Genomic DNA, 20248 nt, shown 5'->3' with positions numbered 1-20248 from the left:
TTGCTAATCTTTGTATATTTTTATTACATAATAGTGTTTGTAGAATCTTTGCTGACATCCTGTTACTGGACCTTCTAGAAAGGTCCAGCTATCAGGTTTCTTCCTTGAACTCTCTTACCCACCCTCTACCTCCTCACTCTCTCAAAATTTAGGTAACATTACTGTACTAGAGAGCCTTTCAAATGGATATTATTAGTTTTCTTAACATTCTTTATATGTTGGTAGGCAGGCTTAGGATTGGGAGGCAGGCTTAGGGAGGCAAGTTCTGACCTTTCACTACTCTCTCTAGGTCCTTGTCCTATGACTCATTTGCAGTAAGTTCATATATCACTCCTCTGTAATTTTCCTGGGCTAATTTATTTCTCCATTCTTTGAGAATTTTAGCATTTGGTCCACAGTTTACTTCTTTTTACTTTCTGCTATGAGGACCTCTGGCATATTCATTTTTGCCCCGTCTAACTATTGCTGGGTGCTCCTGGAATCACCTTCCTTTCTTCCCCCTTTTTAATTCTCCAGGGCAACTGTTAATGGGCAAACACATAGACAGCCACCCAGAAGGACTTGGTCTAGACCTGCACTGTCCAATAAAAGAGTTACGGAACCATCTGTGGTTTTTGAGCTCAGCTAGTGCAAATTGAGATGCTATAAAGTGTAAAATACACCAGATATCTGTTTTTATATTGACTACAGTTGAAAATTGGGGTATAAGTTAAATAACATATTAATAAAATTAATCTTACCTGTTTATGTTTTCTAATGTGGCTACCAAAAATTAATTATGTGACTTATGTTTTTGTTGAAGAGTGCTGGTCTAGATCCGGTCTTTTTTTTTTAACTGTTTTGCCTTTGGTCTTAAAGTCTGAAAATTCCTGCTTCTCTCTTTCCCATGTTCAGTCCTGTTGTACCTGTTCCGCAGTCTGCAGTCCTTTCATTCCGTAATCCCTTTCCTGTCTCAGTGTGGCACGTCCCTTCCTGGAGCCTTTGGATTCCTCTTGTTTAGCTTTGATCCTATCATTAATCATTATTTACCCCTAGTTTTCTTTATGTCCTCAATTTCTGTATTTTTGTCAGTTCCCATCCCTGAATCAGTCTAACCCAGCAGGTATTTTTCTCTATTCTGGCTCCCAGGATGAAGGATTCTGCCTGCTGCAGAAATTCAAATACCTGTGTCGAATGGCTTTATCAAAATCTTACGATTTCGTAGTACAGCTAGACTACACTATACTAAGCTGTAGCTTAGCCAACTGGTAATTCCGTTAATCATCTTGAACTGCCTTCCAGCCATGTCCTGCCCCGTGCTTTTACCTGCACTAGATGGGCCGCCACAGCCCCACGGACTGCACACTACACAGCTCCTGCAGTCACGGTGCCTTGTGGTGGCCCTGCTTCACCATTTCTAATTCTTCTTCTTACCTTTTTTTTTAAGGACCTACTGTTTTAAACATTATTAGGAAATATATAATTTTATGAAAAAGTACAGTTCAGTTTGAAAGAGTATAGTAGTTCCCCACTTATCCACAGGAGATACATTCCAGTAGCCCCAATGGATGCCTGAAACCATGCATGGCACCAAACCCTGTATGTACTCTGTTTTTTCCTATACACATACACCTTTTTACTTAAAGGAAGCACTTTACGGCTTCTCTTTGGCATGCCCAAATTGTCAGAATTGTCTTGTACTGTGGGTCGTTACTAAGAAAAATAAGGGCGACTTGAACACAGACACTGGGATACCTGTGATAACGCAGGTAAGTGCCTAGCGGGTGGTGAGTGAGTGTAGAGTGGGTACACTGAAAGGGATGACTCACATTGGTAGGATGGAGCTGGAGGGAAGGGACAGCTCTCTCATCCTGCTGCTCAGAAGTGTGCGCAGTTTAAAACATAAATTGTTTATTTCTCAAGTTTTCCATTGAATACTTTTGGATCATGGTTGACCATGGATACTTGTAAACCACAGAACATGAAACCATGGATAAAAGGGGGCTACTGTTACAATAAAATAAACTGGCCACCACTCACCTGAGAAATCAGTTACCGGTCTCTTCTATATCCCAGTTCCCTCCTTTCTTCTTTTAGGTAAACATTACCCTGAGTTTTATGTTAATAGATATTTTGTTTCATCACTTGTGATGTCAGTAGATTAAGGTTCACATGGGAGATTACTTTATTTCCTCTGAAACTGTTTGCTTATTTTTAAAATGATTTACTTCCTACAGGTTTTGTATAATCAAAGTAGATGTGTGCCTGGCAGTATACAATAAAGGAAGTAACATCCCAGCCTTCAGAAACTCCATCCTTCCACTTTAAAGATTCATTTTTCAGCCCTGGTTGGTGTGGCTCAGTGGATTGAGCACTGGCCTGTGAACCAAAAGGTCGCCAGTTCAGGGCCCAGTCAGGGCACATGCCTGGGTTGTGGGCTAGGTTCCCAGTGGGGGACACGTGAGAGACAACCACACACTGATGTTTCCCTTGCACATCGGTGTTTCTCTCCCTTTGTATCTCCCCCGTCTCTGAAAATAGTAAACAAAACTTTTTTAAAGATTCCTTTTCTTTGCCTATCTCAAGAACGTTTGTTTCAAATAATTTTCTGTTACTTGGTCTCATATCTGAGGTGATCTCATCCATTCTCATGCAAGAGCTGTTTGTTTTATGTGGCTGATTCCCAGATCACCCTGTAGTTGACTCGGCTCTAGACATACCTAATTACAGTTGACCCTTGAACCTCATGCAGTCGAAAATCCAGACATGACTTTTCACTCCCTAAAACTTAACTACTGATAGTCTGCTGCTGACTAGGAGCCTTACTGATAACATAAACAAAGGATTAACACATATTTTGTATATGTTCTATATACTGTATTTTTAAAGAAAGCCAGAGAAAAGAAAATGTTGTTAAAGATCATAAGGAAGAAGAAATACAGTTGTAGAATTTATTGAAGAAACTTCATGTGTAAGGGTCCTGTTTGTTCAAACCCGTGTTCAAGGACCAATTGTACTCAGCACTTTTGTAATTGGGATTTCTTTGACAGTTAAAACTTGACATAGTACAATTGAATTTATCACTTTTTCATCCAAGCAGAGAAAACAGCTGATGCAAAGACATTAAGAGAAAATAAATTTGGTATATTTGAAGGAAATAAATAAGGCCATTATAGCTGGAGAGTAATGTTTGAGGTGGCCTGGGGTCCAGTCATTTTTGACTAAGCATTCTTAATCTATCCAACACTCAAACTTTGGAGTGTCAGCTTCCTTACCCCTGATAGCTAGTAGCTCGGAAAGTCCTGCTGTTTCGATATACTAATTATTTCGAATCTTCCGTCATTGTCTAGAATCACTGTGGTAGGTAGACAAGACCCTTTTCATCATGTACCTAAGACTTTCTCAGTAGCTCACTAACTGGTATCCCTGACACAGATCTCTTCTCCAGGACTTGATATTATGTAGTAGTTCTTTTTAATAAACAAATCCAATGATATTGCTGCCTTGTTCAGTATCTTATGGGGGCCTGTCCTTTCCAAGGTGGTACAGTCCTTACTTACCTTGACACACCTTTGTAGTCTGGCCCTCATCTCATTCCTTGCCCTACTCAGCCTCACCCTCCTCTGTCCTGGGGCATTCCTGACGTGTTCATGGTTCAAGCAGATGTGCCCCGCTTTTCCAGGTCTTTGTGCTTCTGTCTTACTCTTTGTATGTATATAGTCTTTCTCCATGTATGTCCACCTGCCAACTCACCTATCTATCTCTTGTTGAACTGTTTCCTCTGGAGAAGAAACTCTGGATATCTCTGGATATCTTCTCCCAGGAAGAATTAATGAATTTTTACTTTGCTTCTGGACATGTTATTCACACCCCTTCTTATAACACTTTCTATATCCTATTACAGTTGAGTTAGGTAAATTGTAAATCCCTGAGCACGAGAACCGTGTCTTTTTCAGCTTTTTCCAGTACTTCCAGTTGAAGCTGAAAAGAAAGGATTTTTTAAATTGCTATATTTTAAAAAATGTATGGTTTGAGGGTTTATTTCATTCCAGTTTGAGTGAATAGTTTTTGTATGCCTAGTATTTTCCATTGTGACACTACTAATTAACCATCCTCAAAGGAAAGAAAATCTGATGGAACTTTGTTTTGAGGCCTTGTTATTTGTGTAGAAGTCGAGAACATAGACCACGTCATGCAGGGTTGTTTTTTTGGTGCGGGGGAGGGAGGGAAGGATCCTAGGGGACGTATTGGTCATGTCCAGGAAAAGCATAAGCTGTATTGACAATGCAGTGATAACTGCCTTCTCCTTCAGGTCTGCTGGAGAGAGGTGTTTTTCTCCAAAGTAGACCTGACCTATTGAGATAGGAAGTTTGCTAGTCTAATCAGTTAGCCTCCTGTTTTTGCTTGTCAGCATTTTTTATTGTCATGAACACTTGGTGTGTTGGTCGGGTAGGGGAATGACCATCTGATGCCTAAAATGAGCTTTATCATACAAATGGTTGGTGTTATTGAAGGAGAGGTTTCAGGGAACTGTAACTCATTAGTGGGAACTGGAGAAGCAGCCAAGTGTTGTGGTGAGGCAGAAAGTTCCAGAGTTACTGGGAGCAGGAAGATTATTGGTGGGTGACTCAGTTGTTTTCTAAACCTCTCTCATGTGATTGAGTGTGCATGATGTCTATTTATTCTCGGCAGAGTGAGTACTAGGGGAGTCACATTACATAGCAAGCATAATGTTTATTTAACCAGCTCAGTGATGATCTAAAAATAGTTTGTAGGGGATTTTTGTTTTCTTACTACGTTTAGCATCATAAGATAGAAAAATCATAATGGAGATCCATTGACAAAGGCTTTCCCTTCTAGATAACTTTGAATATATAGTCAACCAAACTATTTCACTTCTTTCAGTATAAAGATGAAAGCTTTGGTATTTATATAGAAGGTTAGGTAAAGAAGATAGCCTTCTATTTATACAGAAAATAATTCCGTACTATTACATTTTAGCTTGTATTCTGGACAGATACACATTTGGGGTGCTTCAGGACCATCATTGAGGTATTTTATGTACTAAATTTTTACACAGGAACTTTTCTTCCTTTTTGTGAGGTTATAGCAAATGCTTTTTCGAAATGGAAATGTTATTGTTATATATTTGCTGGAGTTTGTTAATATTTAATTATGATAGTAATAGTTTTACCCTGATTTGTTTGATTTACCTCGTATTCAAGGTTTGTGGCTCCGTATACCGTAACTGAGTCTTTCAGTGTGTTAAAATGTGATGATTATTGCCCTGTGTACCTATTTATATGTTTGACTCTGAAAGAGAAAGCACTTGGAGCCTGAGTATATCTAATAGTCTTAATCTGCTCTGGGAACCATTGAGTTACTGTGATTTATTCTTTTTGTCACTTGAGTGTTCTTGCTCCTTAAGGTGCTGCATATGCAACAAATGAACTTGTCTGAGATTATTTTGAAAAGGAAAGGAAAACTGCGTTCATTAAGAAGAAATAAATGTCAGGATTCTGTTTTCAATAATGTTTAATGAAATGGCAATATTTGATTATTCTAAGTAGTTCATAGAATATTACTTACAGTGCTTGATGCTATGTATAAAGTGTGAAATACATACCTTTTTATGGCTAATGAAAAGTGACATGCATTAAATAAATATTGTACTGCATTAATTTGTTTATTCTGTTTCAAAAATTAAGCAAACATGAGAGAATTTAATTTTTTATTTTTAGTATTACATTGTTAGAATATTTGCTGGGATTTCTTTTTTGGCATCTTTTTAGTTGGTGCAGTCATTAGGGATTTAATATACCTGAAATGGAATCTGAATGTACATACCTTCTAGCTCACTGCATGTAAATGGACCTGACTTGAACACCATTTGAAAATAATTCCAACAATTGCACTGGCTTGTGTGATCTCACATCTGCCCTTATTCCAGTAGATAAATTACAAGTTGAACATTTCTCGGTGTTAAAATTGTCTGGGCCTGAAAACCTAAGGTTCAGCAATGGTAATTTGGTCATGTTCCAAACAACAAAGATGAAAACGATTTCATGTAAACTCAACTAATCCACAGGTGGTGGATTCAGGTTTGGGGAAAAAGAGAGTGATTTTTCAGTTCTTGGCAGATTGGCAGCTGTGCCAGATACGCCACGCCACTGAACCCTAATTGACATGCAGAAGGCAGTGTTTTCCTCTGTAGTAGGGGAATTATTTGTTCCTTCTAGTCAGTTGTAGTGTTTTTTGATGATGTGGTGAGGGGAGGCAATGGTTTTGTTTCTAATAACATCGCTTGCCTTGTGAAGTAGGAATATATATATTCTGCCTGGGTCTGGTTCTCCTCCTTACTTGGAAATAAAATACAAGAACTAGGTTTTCCCCTTCACTGAAATATATAAAAGATGTTGTATTTTTGCAGACTGCTAAATGATTTAAAAATCTGTATTCGATGGTTTTGTATAGCTTTGAGTTTCAAGTGGATTACAGTAGCATATCAAATTGTCAGTATTTAGACAGGTCTATATTATCAAGTGGTGCTTAAAATTTAACAAGAGATAAGCAAGTATGTATGTGCAAGTACGTATTGGTCTGACAGCTAATCAGTGAAGTTTAATAAATGTTGCAACAAACTTCTTGGTGGTCACTTTGTGATAGATGCTGTGTTGATACTTAAATATTTTTAATTGTGGCAAAACACATATATATTAAGTACATCCACATTTTTGTACAACTGTCACTAGCATCTATCTTTAGAACTCTTTTCGTCTTGTAAAACTGAAACTCTGCACCCATTAAATAACTTCCTGTCTTCCCCTTCCCCCACCATCTGGCATCAGCCATCCTATTTTCTCCCTGTTTGCCTAGTGCAGGTACCTCATAATGGAATTACATACTATTTGTCTTTTTGTGACTGGCCTATTTCACTTAGCATAATGTTTTTAAGGTTCATTCATGTTGTTGCATATATGTCACAACTTCCTTACTTTTTATGACTCTATACATGTATGACATTTGGTTTATCCATTCATTCTCAGTGGACACTTGATTGCTTCCACCTTTTGACTATTGTGAATACTGTTGCTATGAACACAGGTGTACAAATAGCTCTTCGAGATGCTGCTTTCAATTCATTTGGGTTTATATCCAGAAGCCAAGTTCATGGACCATGTGATAATTCTATTTGTAGTGTTTCGAGGAACTGTCATGCTGTTTTTCGTAGAGGCAGCACCATTTTCCATTCCTGTCGATGATGCACAAGGGCGCCACTTTCTCCACACCCTCACAAACACCTGTTATTTTCTGTGCTTTTTTTGTTTTTAGTAGCCATCCTAGTGGGTATGAGATTGTGTATCATTGTAGTTTTTTTTTTTTTTTTAAAGATTTTATTTATATTTATTTTTAGAGAGGGAAGGGAGGGAGATAGAGAGAGAGAAACATCAATGTGCGGTTGCTGGAGGTTATGGCCTGCAACCCAGGCATGTACCCTGGCTGGGAATCAAACCTGGGACACTTTGGTTCCCAGCCCGTGCTCAATCCACTGAGCTACGCCAGCCAGGGTATCATTGTAGTTTTGATTTGCATTTCCCCAGTAATTAGTGATGTTGATCATCTTTTCGAGAGCTTATTGTCTATACTTGTACCTTCTTGGAGAAATAAGTATTTCATAACTTTTCCTATTTTTCAGTTAGGGTGTTTTTTTTGTGTTGTTGAATTGTGGATTTAAGGATATATTCTGTATATTCACTTCCTTATCAGATACATGATCTACAAATATTTTCTCAATTTTGTGAATTTCTTTTTCACTATGTATTGTGTCCTTTGATGCCAAGAGGTGAGTTTTGATGTAGTCCAGTATATTTACGCCTTCCTTTGTTGGATGTGCTTTTGGAGCCATAACCAAAAATTCATTGTCAAATCCAACATCATACAACTTTTCCACTATATTTTTTTCATAGTTTTTTTAATCCTCACCCAAGGATGTATTTATTGATTTTTAAGAGAGAGGAGAAGGAAGAGAGAGAGAGAAACATCAGTAGGTTGTCTTCCATTCATGTCCTGGCGGAAATCAAACTTGCAACCCTAGGTATGTGCCCTGATGGGGAATTGAACCCACAGTCTTTTTTGGTGTATGGGACAGCTTTCCAACCAACCATTTGACTAGTTTTTGGCTACTAATTAAATCTTTTTTCTAGTTTCAGGTCTGTTCAGTTTTTCTGTTTTTTCATGATTCAGGCTTGGTACATTGTGTACTTGTAAGGAATTTGTCCATTTTATCTAGGAAATCAAATTTTTGACATACAATTGTATAGTATTCTCTTTATAAACTTTTTTTTTTCTGTAAAGTCAGTAAAAATACCTCATTGTTGATTTCTGATTTTAGTTGCATCTTCTCTCTTTTTAATTATTAGTCTATCTAAAGGCTTGTCACTTTTGTTAATCTTGGTTTCATTGATTCCCACCACCCCCCCCGCCATTTTAAAAAATATCTGCTCTAATCTTTGTTATTTCCTTCTAATAGCTTTGGGTTTTTTTCTTTTTCTGGTTCCTTAAGGTTTAAAAGTTAGGTTGTTGATTTCAGGGTTTTTAAAATCATTTTAAAATTTTTCATTATAGTTGACATACATTATTATATTAGTTTCAGGTGTTACCCCAGTAATTAGACATTACATAACTTACTAAGTGGTTATTCCAATAAATCTCATACCCATCTGACACCAGACATAGCTATTAGAATATTATTGATTATATGCCCAATGGTGTACTTTACATCACCATGACTATTATGTAATAACCAATTTTTACTTCTTAATCCCTTTACCTTTTTCACCGATCCCCCCAATCCACCTCCCATCTGACAACTGTCAAAATGTTCTTTGTATTTTTGGGTCTGTTTCTATTTTGCTCATTCTTTTGCATTTTAGATTTAGTAGTTGGTAAATAAGTGTTTATTGTCATCTTATTGTTCATATTTTTTATGTTCTTCCTTCATTCTTCTCCTTCTCTTTAACATTTCATGTAATACTGGTTTGGTGATAATGAACTCCTTTAGCTTTTTCTTGTCCAGGAAGCTCCTTTATCTGTTTTTTTATTCTAAATGATAGCTTTGCTAATAGAGTAATCTTGGTTGTAGGTCCTTGCTTTTCATCACTGAATATTTCTTTCCAATCTCTTCTGGCCTGCAAAGTTTCTATTGAGAAATCAGCAGACAGTCTTAAAATTTTTTTTTAAAAAGCTCACTGATTTGAGAGAGAGGGAGAGAGAGAAACATTGATATTTTGTTCCACTTGTTAATACATTCATTGGTTGATTCTTGTATGTGTCCTGACCAGAGAATGAACCCGTGACCTTGATATATCATGGCAGTGCTCTAACCAGCTGAGATAACTGGCCAGGGCATCATCTGGCAGTCTTATAGGAGCTCCTTTGCAGGTAACTAACTGCTTTTCTCTTGCTGCTTTGAAGGTGAAGGATCAAGATTCTCTAGGGTCCAGAGAATCTCTCTTTTTGTCTTTAACCTTTTAATTATGATGTGTCTTGGTGTGGGCCTTTTTGAGTTCATCCTGTTTGGGACTCTGTGCTTCCTGGACGTGTATGTCTTTTTCCTTCACCACGTTAGGGAAATTTTCTGTCTTTATTTTAAACAGGTGTCTGATTTCTTGCTTTCCCTATTTTCCTTTGGGCACCCCTGTGATGCAATTTATGGTACGCTTGAAAATGCCCCAGGGACTCCTTGCCCTATCCTCATTTTTTTGGATTTTTTTTTTAACGTTCTGATTGGGTGTTTTTTGCTTTCTTATATTCCAGATAGTTGTTTGATTCTCAGCTTCATCTACTCTAATGTTGATTACCTGTAAATTATTCTTCGTTTTGTTTAGTGTATCTTTCATTTCTGACTGGTTCTTTTTTATAGTCCATGTTCTTTTTTTATACTGTTGAAGTTCTGAGTTCATCTACTTTTCCCCTAAGTTCATTGAGCATCTTTATAACCACTATTTTGAGCTCTGCATCTAGTAGATTGCTTATCTCCATTATTCGTAGTTCTTTTTCTGGAGTTTTGCTCTGTTGTTTTATTTGGGAAATGTTTCTTTGTCTCCTCATTTTGGCAGCATCCCTGTGTTTGTTTTTGTCTATTAGATAGAGCTGCTCTGTCCACTGGGCTTGATAAAGTGGCCTAATGCAGTAGGTATCCTGGAGGGTCCAGTGGCACAGCCTCCCCATTCAACACTAGCTGGTCACTGTAGTTGAGTCTTGATTACTGTTGACATGTCAGTGGGAGGGATTTACCCTTGTGCTGATTGGCTGCAGGGACTATCTCTGACCACCGTGAAGGATCAGCTATGCAGGGGCTCCCCCCATGGAGCAGGACTTATTTTAGCAGGCTCTGGTGCCCACAGAGTCCACCCTTTGAGTGTGTTGTTTGTGGAGGTAGTTGGGTGGTGCTTCAATGTGGCCTGAAGCTGTCCACTTGGTGCACTGGCTCTGGGGCCTCCCAGGAGATGCAGGCCAAGGTTGGCCACCGCATGTGTTCTGCCTGGGGCCACCCAGAGTGAGCTATAGAGTGATGTGCAGATGGCTGCTACTTGTGCTAGGCTTGGAGGTACCCAGATGAGGCCAACCTGTGAACCAAGGCCAGCTGCTGCTACTGCGGGGCCTGGAGCCAGTTAGCAAGAGGTACAGGGCATGCAGAGACCAGATGCTGCTTGTTTGAGAGATTTTAGGAAAGTCTGAAACATGAGTCAAGACAGGCCATTGGTATGGAAATCCACTGGTATCAGCTTTGGTGGGTGCAAAAGTTGGTGTGTCAGGGTCTCAGGGAATCACCAGGGTGGGTTGAACAGTGATAGCCAGGCTGATTGAGACTTAGGTATGCTGCCTGCCTGCAGACTCGGGGAAGGGCCCATCAAAGGAACAGTGGCCTCTGACCTTCAGCCACACAGTTGGGTGTGGAACCCACCCCATCAGCGTCTCTGCCCCTGCTACCAGTCTCTGTGTGGCTTCTGTGTATCCTTAGTTTTAGGACTTCCATTCGGCTAGATTTCAGGCAGTTCTGAATGGTGGTTGTTTTGTAGTTAGTTGTATTTTTGATGTGGTTGTGGGAAGATGCAAGCACCAACTGCGTTTACCTATGCCACCACCATGACCAGAAGCCTCAAATTGTGAACTTGCTGAAGGTTAAAAAATCAGCAGCCATATATCCTTGGCTTCATTTGTGCACATAGGCCACAGCACGTAAGTTAGAGTTCAGTAAATATTCTTGATTTAATTTTTATTGTGATTTATGAGATGACATTTCATTTGTGTTCCAAAAACATTTGGAACTTTGCAAAACATAAAAACAGAAGCATCCTACTGAATTTTCTGGTTTGCTTTGCCTTTTTATACCACTTGAAGGGGAAGCTAAAGGGCAGGCATCTTCATTATGTTTTATTATAAAGTAATTCTTTAGACCCAAGAAAAGGGAAAAATACAAAATACAGAAGTGTATAAAATAAGACTTACCAGTCATATCCTGTTTTCTCTCCTTCCAATTCACATTCCTCTTAAGTAGCCAATGTTAAATTTGCTACATACCTTCCTAAGACATTTTAGTTTTGTGTTTATGGGTATACTGTATGCGTGTATTTAAAAACCTGCAAAAATAGGGTGATTTTATATTCAACAGTTCTACAATTTGCTTCTGGAACTTAATGTTATAGATATATTTCCATGACAGTCGTGTAGATTTACCTCATTTTTTCCAAGATTACACTATATTCTTACATTGATTGAATATAATAGCATGCTTTCAGCTCTCCCTTGTAAATGGAAATTTAGATTTTTTTTTTGTATCTCCTCCCTCCCCCCACTTTATGAGTGTGTCTATAGGGTAAATTCATTGAAATGAAATTATGGAGTCAAAGGGATAGGCTATTTAAAACTTGGTAAGTATTATGTACTATCTCTTTGAAAGGTTGTGTTAATTCAGTCAGATTTGTGTGTGTATGCACACATGTGCTCAATATTGATCTTATGTCTTCATGGCAGTGTTTATTTAAGGTAAAGGAAGACTCTTAAAACAAGAGAAATAGCCTTTATTCTCTGAGTTGTATGTGAAGTGCTTAGAGTAGTGCCTGAAACATAGTATACATAAGAGCATAGTTTATATAAGAGCTATATAAATATTTTCTGCTAGTTATTTTTGTTGGCTTAAGTTTTATTATATTATGAAAATAGAAAATCCTTGTAAATTTTTTTCACATGTCAGTATTTTGAAAATCGTCACATCTGGAGGCAAAGTGCTTTGTTGGTGTGTTCTGTCTTACTATGAATTCACCCTCAGATTTCTGTCTTTAATTGTCCAAATCAGTGTTTTTCATATAGTTGTTATGGATGTTAAGGTTATGTATGTAGCACAGGGGCTGTTTTGAATGACTTGTCTTCACTGGCATTCTGTTATTGGTTTGTCAGGTAACATCATTTGCTAGTTGTTTTTGTTACTATTGTCTTTTTACCTCCCCAGTTAGTAAAAAGGGATCAGTGACTCAAGGGTTCATTGAAACATAAAAGTAATAATGAAATTGAGAATGTATGTCTATAACTCATTTACATTTGTGAACTGGATAGCAGTATAAATATAAAATATTCCTGTATATGTCCTTAGAGAAGTAAATCTTTGTGGTAACTTTGAAGGTATCTAAAAAGAGGAAGTACAAACACAACCACAATTCTCTGTGCATTTGATGTGATGATACATGTTCATAGAATGTTCCCATTCAAGTTTTTCACAATATTTTTCAGTGAAGCCTCCTACTATATTAAGCAAATTATTCCAGGATAACTTAATCCAGTAAACTTAGTCAATCATGTCATTAAATGCAGAGAAGAGATGAAAAGCATAGAGGCATCTTTCACAGGTGCACTCCTTGCAACAACAGGTACAAGTCACATTATTCCTAAGAAATAGCTAAAACTAGTCACAATGGAAAAATGCTCTAACAGAAAACTGAGTGAACTATTGGCAAAATTCTTCATTAATGCCCTTATTAAAATCCTTTTTTATTTTAAATTTTTTTTGTTTTAATCATTGTTCAAGTACAGTTTTCTCCCTTTTACTCCCATTCCAGCCCACCCACCCAGTCCTCCCCACTTCCCTCCCATTACCACTCTCCCCCTAGCTTTTATCCATGTGTCCTTTAAATTTGTTCCTGTAAACCCTTCCCATTCTCCCCTGGAATTCCCTCTTCTCTCCCCTCTGGTCACTGTCAGCCTGTCCTCTATTTCAGTGTCTTTGGTTATATTTTGCTTGTTTCTTTGTTTTGTTGATTAGGTTTCTGTTAAAGGTGAGATCACTGCCTTTCACTGCCTGGCCCTTTATTAAAATCTTACTTTTAATAGCATGATAGCATATATTGTAAAAGAGGAATCACTTCCATGTGTAGGTGTCATCACATACTATGCCTTGCATTTAGATGAAGCTACTTGTGTACAGAGTATGAATCAGCTTTTGGCATACATGCAATTTAAATTATAAGAAGTACTTAAGGGAACAAGACAGGGATGTCTGCCTTACTCAACATAGTACTGGAAGTCCAAGCCAAAGCAATCAGACAAGAAAAAGAAATAAAAGTCATCAAAATTGGAAAGGAAGAATTAAAACTGTCTTTATTTGAAGATGACATGATACTATACATAGAGAACCCCAAAGATTCCACCAAGAAGCTACTAGAACTGGTAAATGAATCTTCAGCAAAATAGCAGGATACAAAATTAATTATCCAAAAATCAGTTGCACTTTTTATATGCCAATATGAACTAATAGAAAGGGAAATTAAGAAAACAATCCCATTCACAATTGCTTCAAAAAGAATAAAATACCTAGGAATAAACCTAACCAAGGAGATAAAAGACCTATACTCGGAAAATTATAAGACCCTGAAGAAGAAATTGAAGAAGATACAAATAAGTGGAAGCACATACCATATTCATGGATAGGAAGAACTAACATCATTAAAATGTCTGTACTAAAAGCAGTCTAGAGAGTCAATGCAATTTCTATCAAGATTCCAAAGACATATTTCACAGAACTAGGACAAATATTTCAAAAATTTATATGGAACCACAAAAGGGTCCGATATAGCAACAGGTATCTTAAGAAAGAAAAACAAAATTGGAATCATGCTATGTAAAATCAAACTATACCATAAGGCCATAGTAATCAAAACAGCCTGGTACTGCCATAAAAACAGATGCATAGATCAGTGCAACACAATAGAGAACTCAGAAATAAACCCACATTCAACAGAGGAAGCAAGCACATCCATTGGGATAAAGATAGATTATTCAATAAACAGTGTTGGGAAAATTGGACGGATACATGTAGAAAAATGAAAATAGACCATCTTCTTATACCACACACAAGAATAAATTCATAATGATTTAGACTTAAATGTTGGACTCAAAATCAAAAAAATCCTAGTGACAGTGATACTTATACTCACAGTATCAAGTAATTGCACCTAGATGTATCAGGGGGTTTAAGGTCACCTCTAACAATGCTGCATTTGGTTCTGGATTGTTGGATATTGTCATAAAGATGAGTTTAAAAAGTAGATCTGTAAACTGCATTAGTAAATACTAATATAAACTTTTTTAAACAGTTTGAACTTGAGTCACCATGCCATATTTATTCACAGTGTGATATTGTTTTTGCCATTCTTTGACAGACCCCTTATCCCTCTGGACAGAATGCAGGTCCAACCACGTTGGTATACCCTCAAGCCCCTCAGACAATGAATTCGCAACCTCAAACCCGTTCTCCGGTAAGTAAGCAGAAGCTTGTTCTAGATAATATTCTTCTACTAAGATTGTATTTGTAGTAGCTTGCATTTCTTTGGCTAATATTTTTACTTGATTTTGGAAATTTGTCCCAAAGACAATTTATTATTGTTGTTGTTATTATTACTAATATTATTATATTGGTTAGCTTTGCATTTTTCAGACTCTTTGCTAAGTGAATAATATAGATTTATTAAGAAAAAATGGAACCTCTTATCTTTTATTTTTCAGTGGCATGATTTTGATAAAAATATTTCAGTTGCATTCAGGTTTATTTTAGTTCTTAATCTGTTAGTTATACTGTTCAAAATTCAGGAGAAGATTAAAGCACAATGATTTTAAAATTAAAATAAATTTCATTAATTAGACTCAAATTCCATTGGTTTGAGAAGGACTTCAGAATTGGTGTCATTTGAACAGTTCAAACCATTTGATAGTGTGGACAAATGCATGATATACACCAATGATGTATTCACTTTTTAAATGGTAAATAAATGCTTGTACAAATGTAAATGCTGTCATCCTCCTTGCTCATCCTTTACATGGATTGCAACAAGAATCGCAAAGACTGGATTTACTCAGGGTTCATCCTTTTGTTTCCCAAAAGAATACAGTGGCTTCAGCTGTCCGTTCCTTAAAATGTCGTTCCCTGCCTTGCATGATTAGTTTTTGCTAGAAGGTGCTTCCGTAACATCACACACTGTATCTCTCATCCCTACTTGTACCTCAGCTTTGTGTTTTCCTCAGGATACAGGGATCTTACTTTGAGTCCCCACCCCTGCTTTTTTTGCCTGTACAGGAATATTTCATTGCATTTAGCTTCTGTTCATTTAGTTTTTGCATGAATTTAGGAATGTGGAAATGTATGAAAGAATTGCACAAAGAACTAGGAGAGCATAGACTGCACCAGAATGTAATCTCTTTCTTACCCTCTTTCTGTCTTCCTTTTCCGTATTGCCCTCTTCTCCAATACCTGTTCTTAGATCCTGGTTCTCCCCAGGGGGTGGAGGAACCATTCTAAAGAGGTGGGACTTTGGTCCTAGTTGCTTGTTTGCTTGTCTCTTTTTTTTTGTTTTGTTTTGTTTTTTGCTGAAATGGTCAACAAGATGTCTGATGCAAGCTTTGTTCTGAGAGTGCTTTGGGCATGTGGACACTTGACTCCTTGGAGTGGGCCTGAGATCTCATGAGTTTAATTTAGATAGGCCCGGTTCTAATCATTAAACATGGAACATTATGGTAAGCTGTTATTGCAAAGAATTCTGTGGCCCTCTTTATCCCTAATCCCCCTTTTATAATATTGGGGGAAAAAGATTTAAATTTACATGGTTAGAACTGGCGCAAAACCTGACTGAAGAGCTGCATCTCTAAACCAGTTTTTTTGACAGCCCAGCAGAACAGTGCCAATACATTGCACAGACAACTGGAAGAGGAGGAAGGTTTTGGAACAGACTCCCGTTTACAGGTCCTTGGCTGGAAGAGGCTGGATAAAATACTGCATTGTAAGCAATATAACAAACTGTACTTCTTGCAGGCAGTGGTGCCTCTGGCACTCATTATTTTTGACCACATCCATTTATTGGCTGATAAACAGAAATGCATTGATTACTTCCTCTCTGAAAGTCTAATCTAGCATGGCAGTTTCTGCCAGGCCTAGTGGGGAAAAGAATAACAAATTGGGTGGGTCTTCTCTATTGGGAACTAGACAGGAGTGATTTGGAGTTTAGATTTTTATTTTAAACTTGAAGAGGGATATTCTTTCAGATCAATTTGATTTTAAAAGGCAAATTTAAAGGCTTCTTTTTCCCTCTTTCCATGTTCTAATCAAATATCAAGGGGGAAATTGTCAGTAGTTGTCAGCCATTTTTCTGTGGTCATAAACTCTTCAGATACTATCCTCTATGCAATTTTTGCCATCCGCTCTGCTAGTGACCATTACCCACCCCCATTACTAAAAATCACACCCATAACATCCCATTACATACCCCAAAACAAGTGCAAGACTAGCAGACCCCAGACTACTCTTGCTTGTTGTTTTGGGTCCAGTTTTCTTTATTTCATTTGTGTTGGTGCTGGGTGGGTTAAGTTTGGGATATGAAATTTGGCAGATTGCATTTTCTTTTTACATCCCAAGTTGCCATAGTCTAGTCTCATCCATCCCATAGCTATCCCAACTGGTGAGGAGAGGTAAGCTGTTGCACCAAGGAAGGGACCCTTCCCATGGCTTTGTAGAGCAGCTAAAGCTTACTCCATTCTATTTCTGCATTAATGGGCCATTGGCAATTGCACAGTTTAGGCTCTTCTGTTCTTCCCTGGACAGCTGCCTTTGCAATCCAACTGGCTTCAAGGGTCCCCCACCCCTTCCCTCCTTTAGGTTATCCTTGTGCCTATATTTCTGTTTGATACTTGTTAATATCTTAGTTAAATTTATATTTTTGAAAATTTTGTTTAAAAGTGAAAAATAACGATATGCTATTTATCTGTTCTATTTTTTGGTTATACTGAAATTCTTTAAACAGTAGTTTATTTTTAAATAGCCTCCAAAATAGTGAAGCAGTTGAATGCTTAATTGGGAGAGGTGGACAGTTTGGCTTTTGCAGTAACCTGTTGCTTTAGTTATTTTGTGGTGCTAAGTGCCAGAGTTACATCAGTGTTACGTTGGCCATGCCCAGTTACCAACTATGCACAGAATAGTGAATGAGTGGGTGGGAGGGTCGCATTAACATTGGATCCAAGTTCACAGAAGGCTGCTTTTCTTAATATCTACAGTCCTCACCATCTTAAAGACCCCTCTTCAAAAAAAGAAAAAGAAAAAAGAAAGCTTCTATTTTTCATATGAGCCAGCAGCGACTACAGTTTGTTCTGTTGCTTACAGTTACCCATAGGATTAAGACTATTGTCATTTCAAATAAAAAACTCAATAGCCAATGGTGACTAGTGCAAAATAGACTAGGGTACTTTTCCACTAACTTAAATTGTGGTTTTTTAAAAAATATATGTATAATTTTATAAGGTACTCCTTTTGCTCATAGAAAGTTCTTTCTACTGGAACATTTGAAATATATAAAGTTTTAACTTTTATTATAGAGCCTTAGAAATGGGAACCTTTCTGTGGAACAGTGATAAGACAGGTACTGCTGTACTCTGGTTAATTTTTTAACATGGCCGTTCTCTTTTATTTTTCTTCAAAAGTGTCATGAAGAAACATCTCACTTCTACCCCCTACTTTCATGCCACATGGGTGGTGTTGCCTATTCTTGAAAGTTTATGTTCATAGTAGAGGTATGCTCTGTTTTCATAATTGGAAAACTGAAATATATAGATGTCAGTTTCTTTGAAGAGAAAATGTTCTGCAAGAACTAAAGCAGCGGTTATCATCATTCTGAAAAACTATTTTTACAGTGTTTAGCAAATCTAATAGATGACCTAACACATCCTAATCATGTAGGTCATAGAGAACTCATCAAGTTATGCTGAATAACTTAAAAATATGTTAAGGTACTTTTCATTATCTGAATAATAGGTGACATTTTAGCTTCTGAGGTGAATTCCTGATGGAGCTATTTTCAGGCATTATATTGTGGCATGTGCTTCACTGTAATTTTTTGCATATTTTTATATGATATAATGATAATTGAGGAAATAATTATGAATCTCTTGCAAATACTATTGCAGATAACTAACATCTGGGTATGGAGGACTGTTTCTTATGTAAGCTTCAGTTCAGTTCACCTGTAGTGATGAAATGACAGAAGGAAGGTTCCATAGGAAATAACACAACTGAAAAAATATATTTTAGCTCCTTAAATGTGTTAAATTAAAATCCAGTACGGTTTGCATTCAAAAACTGCTTTCTAAGTATTTTCTTTTCACTCTTAAAGAGGGTGGTTAACATTACAATATTTAGTATATTAGTAGCCAGTACATGACAGTAGGTACCCTAATATTTTTCCATCCTTTTTAGTAAAAATCACTTTAGAAGCCCAGTTTTGCCCTGATGAAGAATGATTTGATCTTAGAGATTTAGTATTTAAATAAAATATTATGGATGAATAAGCCTTTTCTTCCATTCTAAGCTAGGGGAATTAAGAGTGGAACCACATATTACCTGTTTTCAGGTACTCAAAGACTTAGCTGAGAAGTTAACGTTTTCTTTTGCATTTATTCTCAGTATCAGATAGCAGTAGGTACATATGTACAGTGTTGTGCTGTTGTGTATAAATAGTGAGTGAGAGATTTGACTTCTACTTTTTCTTCTTGAGCTTATATAGTACAACTTCAATTAATTGTGTTAGTGATGTTCTTCATTAGTTGTTTGTTTTGATATGCCTGTTATTAAATTTTACTAGTTAATTGAATTTAAACATGTAATTATATATATTTACAGATTATATATCTAGATTATATATAACTATATAGATTATAAACATTTAATGTAATATAATACATAAATATAATATATGAATAAAATTTTATTCTTTAACTCCAAGAAGTAAAGGAAGATACTAAAACTTCCATTTCATGTGTGAGATACCCCATTTAACTTAAATAAATTTGACATCAGTCCTGTTATATTCTTTATTTCCTGTTGGACAGTATTATTACCTCCTGGTATTTCTTGTAATATAAAAGCATTTCTTACTCCCTCCAGCTGTATCAGTTGCATAAGCACACTTGACTTTTCATACATTTGTTTTAATATAACCACTCAGTATTTCAAAAAAAATTTTAGGGTTCCCCCCCCCATTGGAGAATCACCCTTACTCATGCCTAACAGCTTAGCTGTTTCTCTCCCAGCTCATAGATGGCAAACTGTTTCCGGTAGTGGTGTTAACCTGTTGAATCTTAGTACCTGTCTGTCACTGTCCTGCAGCAAAGCTTTGACTGTTTGTGGTTTTTTTTTTTTTTTTTTTCCTTGTGGGTTTTTTTTCTTTTGGCATATTGTGTGACATTTTGGTTTTTGTTGTGGTGTTTCTGACTCTTTGTGCCTTTCCTTTTGTGTTTGTTTTCCCTCCTTTTCTCAGTTTGCAGCGGGGCCTCGACCTGCCCATCATCAGGTACTGTACCCTTGCCCCTTCACTCTCATCTTTAACTAATAGGTGGGGGCTTTAGTAGCTGCTGACTCTTAGAATGCTGCCATTCCATGGAACCATTCAAGCTGCTGTCTTCAAGGGTAGCTTCAATCTGTGTAATTCAGTTCTTTTAGTCCTTATTTCACAGCATTTTGTTATTAGCAAACCCAGTTGCTTCTGTTGATGGCACAATTAGGAAATTAGTAATTTTTTCTTTCCAAAAAATAATTGCTCTAATTTTAGAGAACCTTGAAGATACTAAATTTTGGATATACTAAACACTCATAGATTTTGTGGATTAAGTTTAACATTACTGAATGGAACAGGCACCATTCTAAGGGTTTTCTATTAACATTCTGACTTAACTTGTATTG

General features: G+C 37.0%; 1 protein-coding gene across 7 annotated transcripts in view; it reads left to right on the top strand.

Annotated features, from left to right (window-relative positions):
* Window positions 1-20248, top strand: part of EIF4G3 (eukaryotic translation initiation factor 4 gamma 3) — a 288954-nt gene that overhangs the window by 116264 nt on the left and 152442 nt on the right. For 4 of the 7 annotated variants that reach the window (XM_045858603.1, XM_045858599.1, XM_045858602.1 and 1 more), the window contains exons 4-6: window positions 14694-14789; window positions 16191-16304; window positions 19827-19859. In XM_045858603.1, coding sequence (XP_045714559.1) covers window positions 14760-14789; window positions 16191-16304; window positions 19827-19859 — 177 coding nt within the window. In that variant the 5' untranslated portion in view covers window positions 14694-14759. Of the gene's footprint in view, window positions 1-14693; window positions 14790-15788; window positions 15831-16190; window positions 16305-19826; window positions 19860-20248 lie in introns of all 7 variants that reach the window. The other 3 variants (XM_045858597.1, XM_045858604.1, XM_045858600.1) reach the window with 3 other exon arrangements.

The sequence above is a fragment of the Phyllostomus hastatus genome, unplaced genomic scaffold, assembly GCF_019186645.2.
Source record: "Phyllostomus hastatus isolate PE091 unplaced genomic scaffold, TTU_PhHast_1.1 phas_scaffold_182, whole genome shotgun sequence".
NCBI lineage: Eukaryota > Metazoa > Chordata > Mammalia > Chiroptera > Phyllostomidae > Phyllostomus > Phyllostomus hastatus.
The sequence above is the reverse complement of the archived record's forward strand: the minus strand, read 5'-3'. Positions and strand labels throughout refer to the sequence as shown.